General features: G+C 39.6%; 2 protein-coding genes across 5 annotated transcripts in view; both read left to right on the forward strand.

Annotated features, from left to right (window-relative positions):
• Positions 1-5843, forward strand: part of C1H5orf34 (chromosome 1 C5orf34 homolog) — a 34523-nt gene extending 28680 nt beyond the window's left edge. The window contains exons 12-13 of the mRNA XM_047764916.1: positions 10-50; positions 5460-5843. Coding sequence (XP_047620872.1) covers positions 10-50; positions 5460-5653 — 235 coding nt within the window. The 3' untranslated portion in view covers positions 5654-5843. The remainder of the gene's footprint in view (positions 1-9; positions 51-5459) is intronic.
• Positions 5844-8966: 3123 nt separating this feature from the next.
• The window catches only part of TMEM267 (transmembrane protein 267), a 29684-nt gene continuing 23546 nt past the window's right edge, over positions 8967-15104 (forward strand). Inside the window, exon 1 of one of the 4 annotated variants that reach the window (XM_047765210.1) lies at positions 8967-9016. The gene's annotated coding sequence lies outside the window, so the exon portion shown is untranslated. The other 3 variants (XM_047765124.1, XM_047765041.1, XM_047765296.1) reach the window with 3 other exon arrangements.

Consider the following 15104-nt stretch of genomic DNA (forward strand, 5'->3'; position numbering starts at 1 on the left):
AACCTGCAGGTCTGTGGCTTCTGAACTTGAAAAGATACAGAAGTTTAACTGTATCCTTTATACAAAATGTATTACCCTGCATAATTTCTCCCTTTCCATTGTAGGCTTAATTCATGACTATATATTAATCCATACGTATATAGTGTGGAGCTTTATTGAATAATATTTAAGATTGTAATTTAAGATGTATCTTCTCTAGAAGGTATAAATTAACATTTGTACTTTTCATTGGGTTTATGTCAGCAAAGGACAGTGAACTAGGGTCAAGATATGGAGACTTTCTCACAAAATTATATTCTAAATTATAACTGGAACTATCTCTGATAGTTCTTTTACTTCCTTTTTAAAAAGTTTTTAAGATTTTTAATTTACTATTTTTTTATTAAATTTCCATTTATTGAGGTATGATTGACAAAATTGTAAGCTGTTTAAACTCATATCACAGTGACCTGACACACTTATACACTGTGAAAAGATTACCCTTTCTCTTGTTAATTAACATATCTACCACTTCACACATTTATCTCTCAACCCCACTGCCTTTTTTTTTTTTTTTTTTTTTGGTGGGAACATCTGGGTTCCACCTTCCCAGCAAACCTCAGTCATACAACACAGTGTTATCAACTGCAGTTGCCATGTTCCACATTAGCTCTCAGACCTTAGTCATCTTACAGTTGCTTTTACCAACTTCTCTCTCTTTCCCTACCCTGAAGCCCCTGGCAGTCACCATTCTACATTTGGTTTCTATGAGTTTGACTTTTTAAAAAATTCTTCATATGCAGTATTTGTTGTTTTCTATCAAGCTTATTTCACTTAGCAAAATGACCTTAACATCCATCCGTGTTGTAAATGGCAGGATTTCTTTCTTCTCATGGCTGAATAGTATCCCGTCTTCTTTATCCTTTCATCCAATGATGGACACTTAGGCTGTCTCCATATCTTGGCTCTTGTAAATAATTCTGCAATGAACATGGAAGTGCAGATACCTCTTCAGCAGACTGTTTTCATTTCTTTTGGATATATACCCAAAAGTGGGATTGCTGGGTCATGTGTAGTTCTACTTATAATTTTTTGAGGAAACTTTCATACTGCTTTCCACAGTGGCTATACCAATTTATATTTCTACCAAAATATACAAGAGTTCTCTTTTCTCCATATTTTTACCAACACTTGTTATGTCTTGTCTTTTTGATGATAGCCATTGTAACAGGTATGAGGTGATATCTCATTGGTTTTGATTTGCATTTCCATGATGAGTAGTGATGTTGAATACCTTTGCACATACCTGTTGGCCATCTGTATGTCTTTGGAAAAATACCTGTTTAGTTCCTCTGCTCATTCTTTTTTGTCTTTTGTCTTGTTGTTGTTGTTGTTGTTGCTATTTCTTGGGCCGCTCCCTCGGCACATGGAGGTTCCCAGGCTAGGGGGTTGAATCGGAGCTGTAGCCACTGGCCTACACCAGAGCCACAGCAAGCGGGATCCGAGCCGCGTCTGCAGCCTACACCACAGCTCACGGCAACGCCGGATCGTTAACCCACTGAGCAAGGGCAGGGACCGAACCCGCAACCTCATGGTTCCTAGTCGGATTCGTTAACCACTGCGCCACGAAGGGAACTCCCCTCTGCTCATTTTTTAATCAGATGGTTGGTTGGTTTGTTTTGCTATGGAGTTATAGGAGTTCTTGGCATATTTTGGATATTAACCCCTTATCAGATATACAATTTGCAAATATTTTTTCCATTTCATTGAAGGTGTCCTTTGGTGTACAGAAGCTTTTCAGTTTGACATAGTACCGCTTGTTTTTGCTTTATCTTTGCTTTTGGTGTGAAATCAAAAAAGTCATTGCCAAGACTGATGTCAAGGAGCTTACTCCCTATGTTTTCTTCTAGAGGTTTTATGGTTTCAGGTCTTATATTTCAAGTCTTTAATCCACTTTGAGTTGTTTTTTGTGTATGGTATAAGATAGTGGTCCAGTTTCATTCTTTTGCATGTGACTGTCCAGTTTTCTCAACATCGTTTATTGAAGAGTCTATCCTTTCTCCATTGTATCCTCTTGACTTCTTTGTTGTAAATTAATTGACCATATTTTTTGTTGGGTTGTTTCTGGGCTGTTTATTCTGTTCTATTGATCTATATTTCTGGGTTTTGCCAGTACCATACTGCTTTGGGTTTGGTTTGTTTGTTTTTTGGCTGTGACATATGGAAGTTCCTGGGCCAGGGACTGGTCCCATACCACAGCAGTGACTCAAGCCACTGCAGTGACACAGGGTCCTTATCCTACTGTGCCATAAGAGATCTCCATGTGCCACACTGTTTTGATTACTGTTGTTTTGTAATATAGTTTGAAATCAGACCGTGTGATGCTTCCAGCAGTGTGGTTAAGTTTGCTTTGGTTTTTTGAGGTCTTTGTGGTTCCATACAAATTTTAGTACTATTTAATTTCCATGAAAACTGCCATTGGAATTTTGTATCATTCAATATACTGAATATTGTATTGAATCTCTAGATTGCTTTGGGTGGGATAGACATTGTAACAATATTCTTCCAGTTCATGAGTACAGAATATCTTTGCATTTATTTTTGCCTTCAGTGCCTTTCATCAGTGTCTTACAGTTTTCGATGTACAGATCTTTCACCTCTTTGCTTAAATTTATTCCTAGGTATTTTATTCTTTTTGAGGTAATTGTGGGTTTTTTTGTTTTTATTGGTCTACTTCCTCTGGGGACTTCCAGTACTATGTTGAATGAAAGTGATGAGAGTGAGCATTATTATTCTGTTTCTTAGAAGAAGAAAAGCTTTCAGCTTTTCACTGTTGAGTATGATACTAGCTGTGGGCTAGTAATATATAGCCTTTATTATGTTGAGGTATGTTCCCTCTATACCCATTTTGTTGAATGTTTTTCTGCATCTATTGAGATGATCATATGATTTTTATCCTCTACTTTGTTGATGGGATGTATCACATTGATTTTCATATGTTGAACCATCCTTGTTTCCCTAGGGAAAAAATCCTACTTGATTATGGTGTATGATCATTTTATTATTGAATTTGGTTTGCTAATGTTTTGTTGAGGATTTTTGCATCTATGTTTATCTCGAGGATATGGGTCTGTAGTTTTCTTTTCTTGTACTGTCCTCATGTGGTTCTGGTTGTCAGGGTAATCCCAACCTTGAAAAAGAGTTTTGAAGTATTCTCTCCTCTTCTGTTTTTGGAAGAGTTTGAGAAGGATTGGTATTAATTCTTGTTTAAATGTTTGGTAGAATTCACTAGTGAAACCATCTCTGCTGGGAGTGTTAAGAAAAAAATCGATCATTTGATCTATGTAAGAATTTGGAAATTTTCTTCAAGCCAAATTTGAACCCAGGAAGAACATCTCAGAAAGTTCTAAGAACTCTTCTGCTGGTTAGAAATTGAGATACAATTATATATGTTCTTTGAGACAGAGGGCTCCACATCTAATAACATATTATTGACAGTTTACATAATCTGGATCTAAGCATCATCCCACTGGGTCATATGTCTGTAAGATTAAGAAGGAATTCGGAGTTCCCATTGTGGCTCAGCAGAAATGAACCCAATATCCATGAGGACTCAGGTTTGATCCCTGGCCTTGCTGAGTGGGTTAAGGATCTGGCATTGCCGTGAGCTGTGTAGGTCGCATACATGGCTTGGAGCCCATGTTGCTGTGGCTGTAGTGTAGGTTGGTGGCTGCAGCTCCAATTAGACCCTTAGCCCTAAAAAGACAATGTTATTTTGTTATCTTTTAAGGAGTTGTCTTGATGCTAGGAAAACGTCGCTCTTTATGGTTGAGCAGGTATTCCTGCTCTTGGGGAGGGTCAGGTTGATCCATAGTGCAGAAACAGTACACAGTTCAGGAGAAGGGCAGCTAGAGGGCAGAGAAGAGGCTTTTATATTTAAATTTTTTTGACTTGCCACAAAATAGGATTACAGGAGGTTTTTGGTTACTGATTCAGTTTCTTTTCTTTTTTGTCTTTTGTCTTTTTAGGGCCGTACCCACGGCATATGGAGGTTCCTAGGCCAGGGGTCGAATTGGAGCTTTTGCTGCCAGCCTGTGCCACAGCCACAGCAACGTGGGATCCGAGCTGAGTCTGTGACGTGCACCACAGCTCAGGGCAACACCGGATCCTTAACCCACTGAGCAAGGCCAGGGATCGAACCCGCAACCTCATGGCTCCTAGTTGGATTCATTTCTGCTGCGCCACGATGGGAACTCCTGATTCAGTTTATTAGTAATCAGTCTGGAATCAGCCTTGATAGGTTGATTATTTCTAGGAATCTCCATTTCTTTTAGGTTATCCAATATGTTGGCATATAATTATTCATAGTAGTCTCTTACGATCCTTTGTCTTGCTGTGGTACTGTAATTTTTTCTCTATTTTTATTTGAGTTCTTTTTTTTCTTGCTAGGTCTAGCTAAAGATTTGTCTATTTTGTTTATCTTTGCAAAAAAACAGCTCTTTGTTGCTTTGACTTTTTCTATTATGTGTAAGCTCCTTCTAGGGAGACCGCAGCAACCTGGAGTAGGCCAGAGAGGAGAATACGGAGCTATCACCTGCTGAGTGAGAACTCTGACCCTCAGGCATCAGTTTTTAAAGTATGCAAACAGGGAAAGACTGGGAGATCGATGTTTCTGTTTGCTCAGAGCTGGGTGTTGTGGGGGCCTATCATGCACTTGGCAATCTTAAAAGTTGGAGCATTTGATGTTGGGTCTAAACCCTTTACTCCTCAGGAAGAAGCTGAGAATTGTGAGTTACCCCCTGTTGGGCTAGGGGGGTGGGGTTTATAGCGACAGTGTGTCTTTCCCATTTCAGTGTGGATATTTTCTCATTCTCTCAATGTGAAGAAGTCCCTTGGTAGTTCCTGGAATTCGTACAGTGAGAATTGCTCTGTGTGTAGCTGGAGATTCAGTGTGTCTGTGGAAGGAAGTGAGTTCATGAACCTGCTACCTCATCAGCTTGGACAGGACTCTTTTTCTTATGAAACCTTTTGTTCTGTACATTCCTACTCCATCTAAATTTTTTATTTTCCTGTAATCCTATTCATATAACAGCATAGCTCTGCAACAGAGAACAGTTTTGCTTTCACTGATATTTGTTAAAAAAATTCCTTTCATCTCTACTTTTGTTCCCTTTTATTCCCATATCACTTCTTTGCTTAAAGAAATGTTACTGAGGTTTTAATTCTTTTATTTTCTCCCTATTGCCAAACCTCCATCCAAATACACACATACTCTCTTTTCCTTTCCTCCTCTTATACTCCAGTCAGTTTCCTCATCTATAAGAGATAGACTGGACAAGTTCTGAAGTCCAACTCTATTAAGAATCCAAGATATCTTCCTCCCAGTGTAGAAATATTTTACTATGAAGGCTAAGCTTTTTGAAATTCAAAGTAATTATAATGAAGAATATTAGGGAAAAGCTCCTTAACTAAGCCACTAGTGTTACTGGAGAATAGTGGTGTCCTAAACCAGATTTCTAACAAGAAAAATGAACAGTCTTCAGATCATTATAAACACAAATCTTCAGAACTCTCGCTAAAAGAAGTTAATGAAAACAGTGTATCAGTGGCATTGCGAAAAACCTCTGAAATCCTTCAGGATATTGACTATCTTCTATCAAACTCCAAAAGGTAAAAAATATTAAACCTTGATGTTATTTCAAGTGACTGATAGAAAATTACTAGAAAGCCAAAAACTGATCTGTATGACTTCTGTACATTGATTACTTAATGAGAACTTGAACTTGAGAGATTTTACACTAACTTGTAAATTTTAAATGTATATTTATATTTTATTAATAAAGAACTATTTAAAATTTTTGAACAATTTCTTACCTCAGATTTGAGAAGAAATTTTGTAAAATTGTAGAGTTGCTGATTTATCTTGTAGAGTTTTTGCTATTAATCAAATTTTCTTCATTTTAATATGCAGAATTGTGTGCATTGGTCATTAGCTATTTTTTCTCTCCCAGTATTTTTCCGTAGAATCACGAAAAGAAAAAGATCTTAAGAAAACAAAACAAACTTAATGTAGACAATATTGCTTCAAGAATCGGGTACTTCAGATAAGCCTAAATTTTATCTGAACTGTCTTATACACCACATATTTTCATGTGTTTTGAACATCTCAAAAAATTTATGCTACAGGAGTTCCTGTCGTGGCTCAGCGGTTAACAAACCCTACTAGCAATCATGAGGACATGGGTTCGATCCCTGGCCTTGCTAAGTGGCTTAAGGATCTGGCATTGCCATGAGCTGTGGTGGTCGCAGACACAGCTTGGATCCCGAGTTGCTGTGACTGTGGCATAGGCTGGCGGCTATAGCTCTGATTCAACCCCTAACCTGGGAACCTCCATATGCCACGGTGTGGCCCAAAAAAAAAAAAAAAAAAGGACATACACACAAAAATTACGCTACAAAGTATGTGAAACCAAAAGAAGTGAGCTCACCATAAGTGGCATTTACTTCACCTGCCTCTTAGGAAAGAACAAAATCATACACCTAAAAACATTTCAAGAAGTTCATGTTTATGGTGCAGCAGAAACACATGTGACTAATAACCATGAGGTTGTGGGTTCAGTCCCTGGCCTCGCTCAGTGGGTTATGGATCTGGCATTGCCATGAGCTGTGGTATAGGTCACAGACACAGCTTTGATCTGGTTTTGCTGTGGTGTGGGCCAGCAGCTGTAGCTCTGATTCAATCCCTAGCCTGGGACCCTCCATGTGCCATGGGTGCAGCCCTAAAAAGCAAAAAAGTAAAAAATTTTAGAAAGATTTCAAGATTACACCAAATATAACCAGAAGTATTCTAATTAACTTGTGATTTCTTGAAAAGACCACCCTCTTCACATAAAAGGGAAGAAGGAACAGAGGAAACTATAAGAAAAATAAAGAGCAAACATTGTAGTCAGTTAGGAGTGATAATGTAAGCACTATGAGTGGGCACAATGTTCTCTCTAGCTCCTCTCAACCTGGGCTCCCTGCCACCTTCAGGTCTCAGCACAAATATCCCTTCTTCAGAGGGGCTTCCCCCAGTTACTATGACATCACCATATTTATTTTCTTCACGGCACATATTTCAGTCATACAACTTCTTTGTGGTCTGTATCATCCACTAGAACTTGAGGTCCAGAAAGTTATTAATAGCCTTATTACTAAGCAGAGTACCTGGCATATTGAGAGCACTAGGTATGTGTTGTGTAAATGAATAGTCCCTTTGGGCAATGTACTGACTAGAGGAAATAACCATAAGTTCTATTTTGGTTGCAGAAAACCACCCATGTTGTCCCTAAATAGAAGTGCAATTCTATTAAGAATCCAAGAAAGCCTATAGTTAAGACGTGTACCATGCTACCAGTAACGGTAATGCCAAGTTATTACTACATTCAGACAGAGAAAGTTTGTCCTTAACATGACTAAAAGCACCCAGGATTGGAGTTCCTATTGTCGCTCAGTGGTAAACAAACCCGAGCATGAAGACTTGGGTTCAATCCCTGGCCTTGCTTAGTGGGTTAAAGACCCCACCGTGCAGTGAGCTATGGTGTAGGCCTGCAGACACGGCTTGGATCCTGCATTGCTATGGCTGTGGTGTAGGCCGGCTGCTGTAGCTCCAATTGGACCTAACTTGGGAAACTCCATATGCTGTGAGCGTGGCCCTGAAAAAACAAAAACAAAAAACACCATGTAAATCAAATATAATGGAAAAAATAATCATTTTAAAAAACACCCAGTTATTGTGGTTAATGTATTCAGTGATAGATACATTTTTTTTTGTTTGCTGTGCTGGTGACATGTGGAAGTTCTGGAGCCAGAGATTAAACCTGTGCCACAGCAGCGACTGGGTCTGCCACAATGACACCAGATCCATAACCTGCTGTGTCCCAAGAGAACTGCCAGTGATATTTTTAATAAGCTTTTAAACTGTGCAAGTAAAATATATAATTTCCTCCCTCGGCTGAGTCTTTTCCATTGGCTAAGAACCAAGAACATGACAGGTAATAAAAAGGTTGGTAACAGAAACTGAGCTACACTTTTAACGTTCTGTGAAAGGCCTCGGAGTTTGCTTGAAGATGAAGAGTTGGATTTTCTATGGTCTCTTTCCACTGTATAATTAATATAATCCCACTGCTGCCCTTGCTTTACATCCAACACTTGTTCTGAGAAACTGGAGACAGGAAGGGGAAAGAAATGTACCTCTTTGAGCCTCCTCTTTTGGGCCAAAATGTTCCAGTATGCTTCCTAGGGCCGAATGTCAATCTTGGTGCACCCACCACTCTGAGGCAAGGAGAAGAAGCAGGGAGATGGGATAGGAACTGGCCACAGACCCAGTAAACAAGCTGCAACTTGTCCAGTTAATCAGGGTCAAGCTACCCTTTATATTGTCTTTTTCAATTTTTAAGCATCTGGTAGTCATGATTAAGTGCTCTAGCCTTGTTAAGACCTGCACGACAAAGAACTGCCTCCAACCATCTGCCCAGCGGCAGAGCGTAATTATTAAAAACTCCCCAAGGGGGCGCTGAGGAGCTGCAGGTTTGCAGGGTCGTGGTTTCGCTTGTGGAAAAATTCACATCCACCCTGAAGGATCCCTTGAAGGAAGCCGGAAATACCTCTGCATCTTCGGGTACTCGACCCCCGGCCAGCGGCTCATCGCTCCTGTGTCTGGGCGTAAGGCCGTGCGTCCCACATTTGCTCCTTGCCCCTGGCTTTCAGCCGCTGCTTGGGCGCGCTGTTGGGTGTGTCGGCGGCTAGATCTATGGACGGCACCGGCTGAGAACAAATCCTCAGGTTCAACAGAATGAAACAAGGCACTTTTTACTTCATCCCCTTCGTCCCAAAGGCTACTTTTTGGGGAGCAGGATGCTAGGGGGACACTCGAGGTATCCATCCCCTTAACTAAAAAGCACTCAGCGCTCCGGCCGGCTCAGAGCCGGGCCATATCCCAGCGTCCTCTCTGCCAGCGTTGCAGGCTGGAGCCGCTCTGGCCCTCGGCGTCTCAATGGTACTGACCGAGGAGGGAGGGGAACGCGGGCTACAGCGTGGAGAGCCGATGGTGGGTGCGGCTGATCTTCAGCAAGGGCCGGGCGGTAGGGGGACAGTATGGACTCGGCGAAACTGCGTCCTGAGGTGGGAGGCCCGAGGCGGGGACCACCTGAACTTGAGGTCTGGAAGGTCCAAGTTCCCGATGGTGAAGGCGTGGAGGGGCAGCAGGCGCGTGGGACCCGAGAGAACCGGCACTGGCGGGTGGCCCCGGGATCTCTCTGCACAACCCTCCGTTTTCGTTGCGCCTTCTAAATCCGATAGGGTCCAGCCCTCGTCTAGGCTTTGCCCCTCTGGCCTCTTCCTGGTTCTTGGTAGGGTGCCGCGGGTCTTGCCAGAGTTGCCCTTTGCCATCCTTACTTAGGCACCAGGGCCCTGAATGCACCCGGGCTCCTAGGAGGCGTGATTACGATGACTGTAACATGTTCCCTTCCCTGCAGACGCCCGGGCTTTTCATTTTAATAGACATTTTAAAAATTATCGCTTCATGCCAAACTTAGGAAAGAATGACTTTGGGAATTTGATAAGACTTAAATGTCGAAATTCAGAACTGTATGTTTTATTCCTAATGGCGATAGAAATGAAACATTTTATGTGCACCTTATGAAAAGTGTCCAGGAAAGTGAGCAAGATTTGTTTATTTTCTTTCTTTGCAAATTAGCTGCATTAGATTTGGCATCTGCTTTGGCTATTAGAGCTTTAAAGAAATTGAATATAACATTTCACAGCAACTATAGTTCAATGAAGATTTATTTGTAAAGCATAAAAAAGGTAGTTTTCGGATTTTAGACAGTACTTTTACCTCGGGTGTTTGTAAATATGTGATGGGGGGTTGGGGGAAGGAAGAGGATGAAGCAGAAGAGGATATTTCTTCTGGGAATCTGCTACCTCTTATTTGTTTTGGTAGAAATAACGTCTTAGAGATTACTAACAGTGTACAGTAGTGTGTTATTAAAGTAACTGGCTAAGTAGGTATGGAGTTAAGGAAAGGGAATAGGGAAGGTTACTTACTACTAAGTATACTTTCAAGTCCTCATGGTTGATGGCATTTTACTCTAATGGGGAAGGGGTTTGGCAGAGGTTGGCCATTGAAGAAAGTGGATCCTGCAAGTCATAGAGAGATATTTATGATTTGGATAACTGGCTGTTATGGCAGAGAAGTCATTACAAATATATTTAGTTCACAGGCTGAGGAGTGCTTACCTGCTTACCCCTTGGATTGGTATAATGAAATACTTAAACACCTTGAGCACATTAGCTTCAGGCATGACAGATTTAAAAGAAAATTATAATTACTGCTTTTAAGGAACCTGCCCCCCAAAAGTGAATATGTAAAATAAACATAAAGCTGTTTTACAGTTTAAGAGGTTCTAGAGTACATTCTGTTTGTAGGGGTTGGAGCAAGAAGCAGAAGTGGGAAGAAAAGTGAACAACAAAAATGGAACTTTGGTGCTGTAGTTGGAGACAATAAATAAGAGGAAGTACACTTATTAAATTTCTCATAACCATAACCTAATCTAAATTTCTGTACCAAAAATTGGAGTGGAATATATGTCAGGATTGTGTGTTTCCAGGACCATAATTATATCTTTCTTGAAAATGGAAACATAGAAACTACTATTTTAGCTATCCATTGCTGCATAACAAATTATTCCCAAACTTAGAGAATTAAAGCAGTAAACAGTTGGAGTTCCCATTGTGGCTCAGTGGTTAATGAACCCGACTAGTATCCATGAGGACATGGATTCGATCCCTGGCCTTTGCTCAGTGGGTTAAGGATCCGGTGTTGCCATGACCTGTGGTATAGGTCACAGTCATGACTCGGATCCTGTGATGCTGTGGCATAGGCTGGCAGCTGCAGCTCTGATTAGACCCCTAGTCTGGGAACCTCCACATGCTGCATGTGTGGCCCTAAAAAAACAAAAGACAAAAACAAAAAAAAAACAGTAAACAGTTATTATCTCACTGTATCTGTGGACCAGGACTTTGGAAGAGGCTTAGCTTAGTGGTTCTACTCAGGGTCTCATGAAGTTGTAGTCAGGATGTTGGTGGGGCTGCAGACATCTGAAGGCTTGACTGAGGCTTACGGATCTGCCTTTGAGTTCATTTAAGTGAGCTTTTTGTTCCTCTCATCAAGCAAGCTATTTAAACTTTCCATTGCAGATGTATTTTGTGTGCCCATTATGTGTATCTGTTCTTATTCATAAACTACTATATAGTTGTTTTGTAAACAGCAAGCTTTTCTTTTTCAAGTCACTTTAAATTTGGATCATCCATCAGTGAAATACTTTAAGTGATCTGTTCATGTTTCACTTTGCTGGTGACACTTTATTAGCTATCAAATCCTTTCGGTATCTGAACTCTTCAAGTTAAATATAAGGTAACATTCAAATATATTTTGTGATAAAAGATGAAGTAATACCATGGCTTAATAGAGACATCAAGTAATTTGGCGGATAAAGACCTTTTTTCTCTGCTTTCTGGGTTGAGATTTAACAATAAATTGGTAATTTAATGCATATATATAAGCATAGTTTTGAGTGGCAAAAGAGCTCTTCTGTTAGGCCTCTGTGTAGAGTGTGCCCAGCCTATATTCTCCTCACACTCAGCCACCTGATAAGCCTTCTTTATCTTTAGGGCTCATTTACAGATCATGGCTTACCAAGAACAAGGGAGATACTGCTGCTCTGGCTTGGTCGTTAATTCAAACTTCCTGTGTCCCAGTTCTTGTCCAGCTCGGTAGATAATGACATTTATCTTTGGTTCAAGGTAATTTTTTTTTTTGTCTTTTTAAGGCTGCACCCGTAGCATATAGAAGTACCCAGGCCAGGGGTCAAATCAGAGCGGTAGCCGCCAGCCTATGCCAGAGCCACAACAGCGTGGGATCCAAGACGTGACTGCGACCTACACTACAGCTTACGGCAACGCCGGATCCTTAACCCACTGAGAGAGGCCAGGGATTGAACCCGCAACCTCATAGTTCCTAGTCGGATTCATTAACCACTGCGACACGATGGGAACTCCAATAAGCCTTGAGGTTTATAGAAAGGATTCATGACCTTGGAGGTCTCTTCTGCATTTTGGTCCTATGTCTTGGTTGAAAGTACCTGGAAATCATTATTTCCTAATCCTAGAAGAATCTGTAGACTATAACACAATCTTAGTGCTATAGAGAACAATTTTCATTTTTGCAAATGACTAAGAATTTGAGGATTGTTGTAGATTCCAGTATCATTAAAACAGTTGTCCTTTGCAAAGTAAGTATTCTTCACATTAATAAAAAATTAAAGGAACCTGCGTAAGTTTATTTCACCTGGAGATATAGAAATCTTTCATGCAGACTTTTCATGTGCTAATACATAATTATGAATTTTTATATTATACTATAAATTTGACTTAGAATTACATACAATTCATGTTTATTAATGTTATATGTTCTAATATTTTATTAATATGTATTTATAATGCTATAGATTGTTTCTACATTTTAAAAAAATTAAAAAAAACTCAGTTTAGCATCATGGTCAGTTTAATTACTTCTGACTTTAACTTCTCAAAGTAGCTTTTCAGTTTAGCATCATGGTCAGTTTAATTACTTCTGACTTTAACTTCTCCAAGTAGCTTTATTGGTTTTGTGTTCATGATAAGGCATTTTTTTATTTTGCTTTTTTTTTTAGGACTGCACTTGCAGCATATGGAGGTTCCCAGACTAGGGGTCAAATTGGAGCTACAGCTGTTGGCCTGCACCACAGCCACACAACACGGGATCCGAAAGCCATGTCTGTGACCTACACCACAGCTCATGGCAATGATGGATCCTAAACTGAGTGAGGCCAGGGATCGAACCCACAACCTCATGGTTCCTAGTCGAATTTGTTTCTGCTACGCCACGATGGGAACTCTGACATTGAAAATTTTTAAGGAATCAAAAAAAAAAAAAAGAAGTAATGATAACATGTAAGGCCACGAGAGACAAGCCAAATCAAAAGCTTTCCAGATTTCTATATGTATTGTGTACATACTTTTATCAAAAATGTAATATTTTCTATATTACTATATAGACTACCTTTTAAATTTATTATCTGAGCATCTTTCTATATCAATAAATATAGGAATAATTATTTTTTTAATGACTACATAATTGTAAAGCATTTCACTAGTCCTGTATTTTGGACACATTGTTTATTAACGCCATACTGAACATCCACGTGTAGCTCTTTGTATTTATCTAAATAGTTTCTTAGGATAAATTCCTAGAATTGGAAATGCTGAGTCAAAAATCTTGCTCATTTTTAAATGATTTCAAATACATATTGTCAAACAGCCTGCTAGAAAAGTATACCAGTTTATGCTCTTGCTAATACTCTGAGTGATCCTGTCCCCACTGCTAACAGGAAGCATGAGCAATCTTTTGTCAATCCTACAATGAAATCTCATTGCTTTAATTTAAATCCAACTGATTATCAATAAAGTTAAAGGTGTTTTGGGTTTTTGTTTTTTTGTTTGTTTTTGCTTTTTAGGGTTGTACCTGTGGCATTAAAGTCAAAGTCTTTTAACAGGTTTTTTTTGACCGCTTGTATTTCTTCCTTTTCCAAACTGCCTTTTCATAGCCATTGTCCATATTATTGGGATACTTTTTTCTTCTAATTTTAAAAGCCCTTAGTAAAGTAAAGCCCCTAATTTTTCTGTCATAAATGTTCTAGATTTCTTCCACTTATTTGTCTTAAACTTTGCCTTGCAGAAGTTTACATTTTTATATAGTCATATCTATCAGTATTTTAATTTGCGCTCCTCTAAACGTCTAGCTAGCTGGACTATGTAGAATTCTGTTTACAAATCCACATAAATATCCCAAATTTGATAACCAAACTGATTATAAAATCTGACTGTAGAAAATTTTCAAGCAGCTAGTCAATGAGGCTAATTCCCTTTTCTTTTCTTTTCTTTTCCATTTTTGGCCACCCCAACAGCATATGGAGCTCTCAGGCCAGGGATCAGATCCAAGCCACAGTCTCAACCTAAGCTGAAGCTGTGGCAATGCCAGATTCTTAACCCACTGTTCTGGGCTGGGGATTGAACCTTAGTCCCAGAGCTTCTAAGACACCACCAATCCCTTTGCACCACAGTGGGAGCTGATTCCCTTTTCTTAACCAGAGAACTGGTCTATGTTACAAAACCCTAATCCATGTGAATGTGATGGTTTAAAATCTAAAGTTGTTTAAGAACTCTATATACCTGAGCATTGCACAGAAGATCATCTAATTATTGACTCTCTGGTAATACTTAGCGCGTACAGCCTTTTGTTACAGACTAATTACCATTACTGTTGCAGACTTGTCATTTCCTGCTTAGTATGGTGTATTTGGGAGATTCCTCTTCTAATGCATCTAAAAGGAGAAAAGAACTGTCCTACTATATGTGCCAAAAAAGGTCAAATACTATCTTTACCAACTTCTTTTGCAACTAGGGTACGGCCATGTGACCTGGACCCAGCCAATGTTCTACTCTAAATTTTGTATTAAGAGCAAAGAAACAAGTATGCCAAGAATCTTTTATGGCAGCAGCAGACAGCAATACCAATGATAATATGTGGTGATGGGCTGGGCAGTGTCAGCTCAGCTCAGTGGCAGGGAGGTCTTCACCACAAGTGTCTGCTGTCATTTTCACGGAGGTGCTTGAGGCATAGGTTTGAAGCCTGGTTCTTGCAACCTGGCAAGTCTGTGATTTCCTAATATCTTTTTGATAATTTTTTTTCCCTTTACTGCTAGAGTGTTTTCTGTTTCAGGAACTTAAGTACCCTGACACAAGATTTAAGTGAAATAATAATTGTTCCTTACCAGTTTGGAGTTATACATATATACATCAAGTGTGTATATCCTTCCCCATATACACACTTGATCAGTCTTGGCCCTTTCCATGTTCCCATTACTCTGCTTTTCCAAGTTTATGGGTATTTACTCTTTCAAGTGAAATTTATTTATTTTTTATTTTGTTTATTTATTTTGCTTTTTAGGGCCACACCGCAGCATATGGAGGTTCCCAGGCTAGGG

The sequence above is a fragment of the Phacochoerus africanus genome, chromosome 1 (assembly GCF_016906955.1).
Source record: "Phacochoerus africanus isolate WHEZ1 chromosome 1, ROS_Pafr_v1, whole genome shotgun sequence".
NCBI classification, from domain to species: domain Eukaryota; kingdom Metazoa; phylum Chordata; class Mammalia; order Artiodactyla; family Suidae; genus Phacochoerus; species Phacochoerus africanus.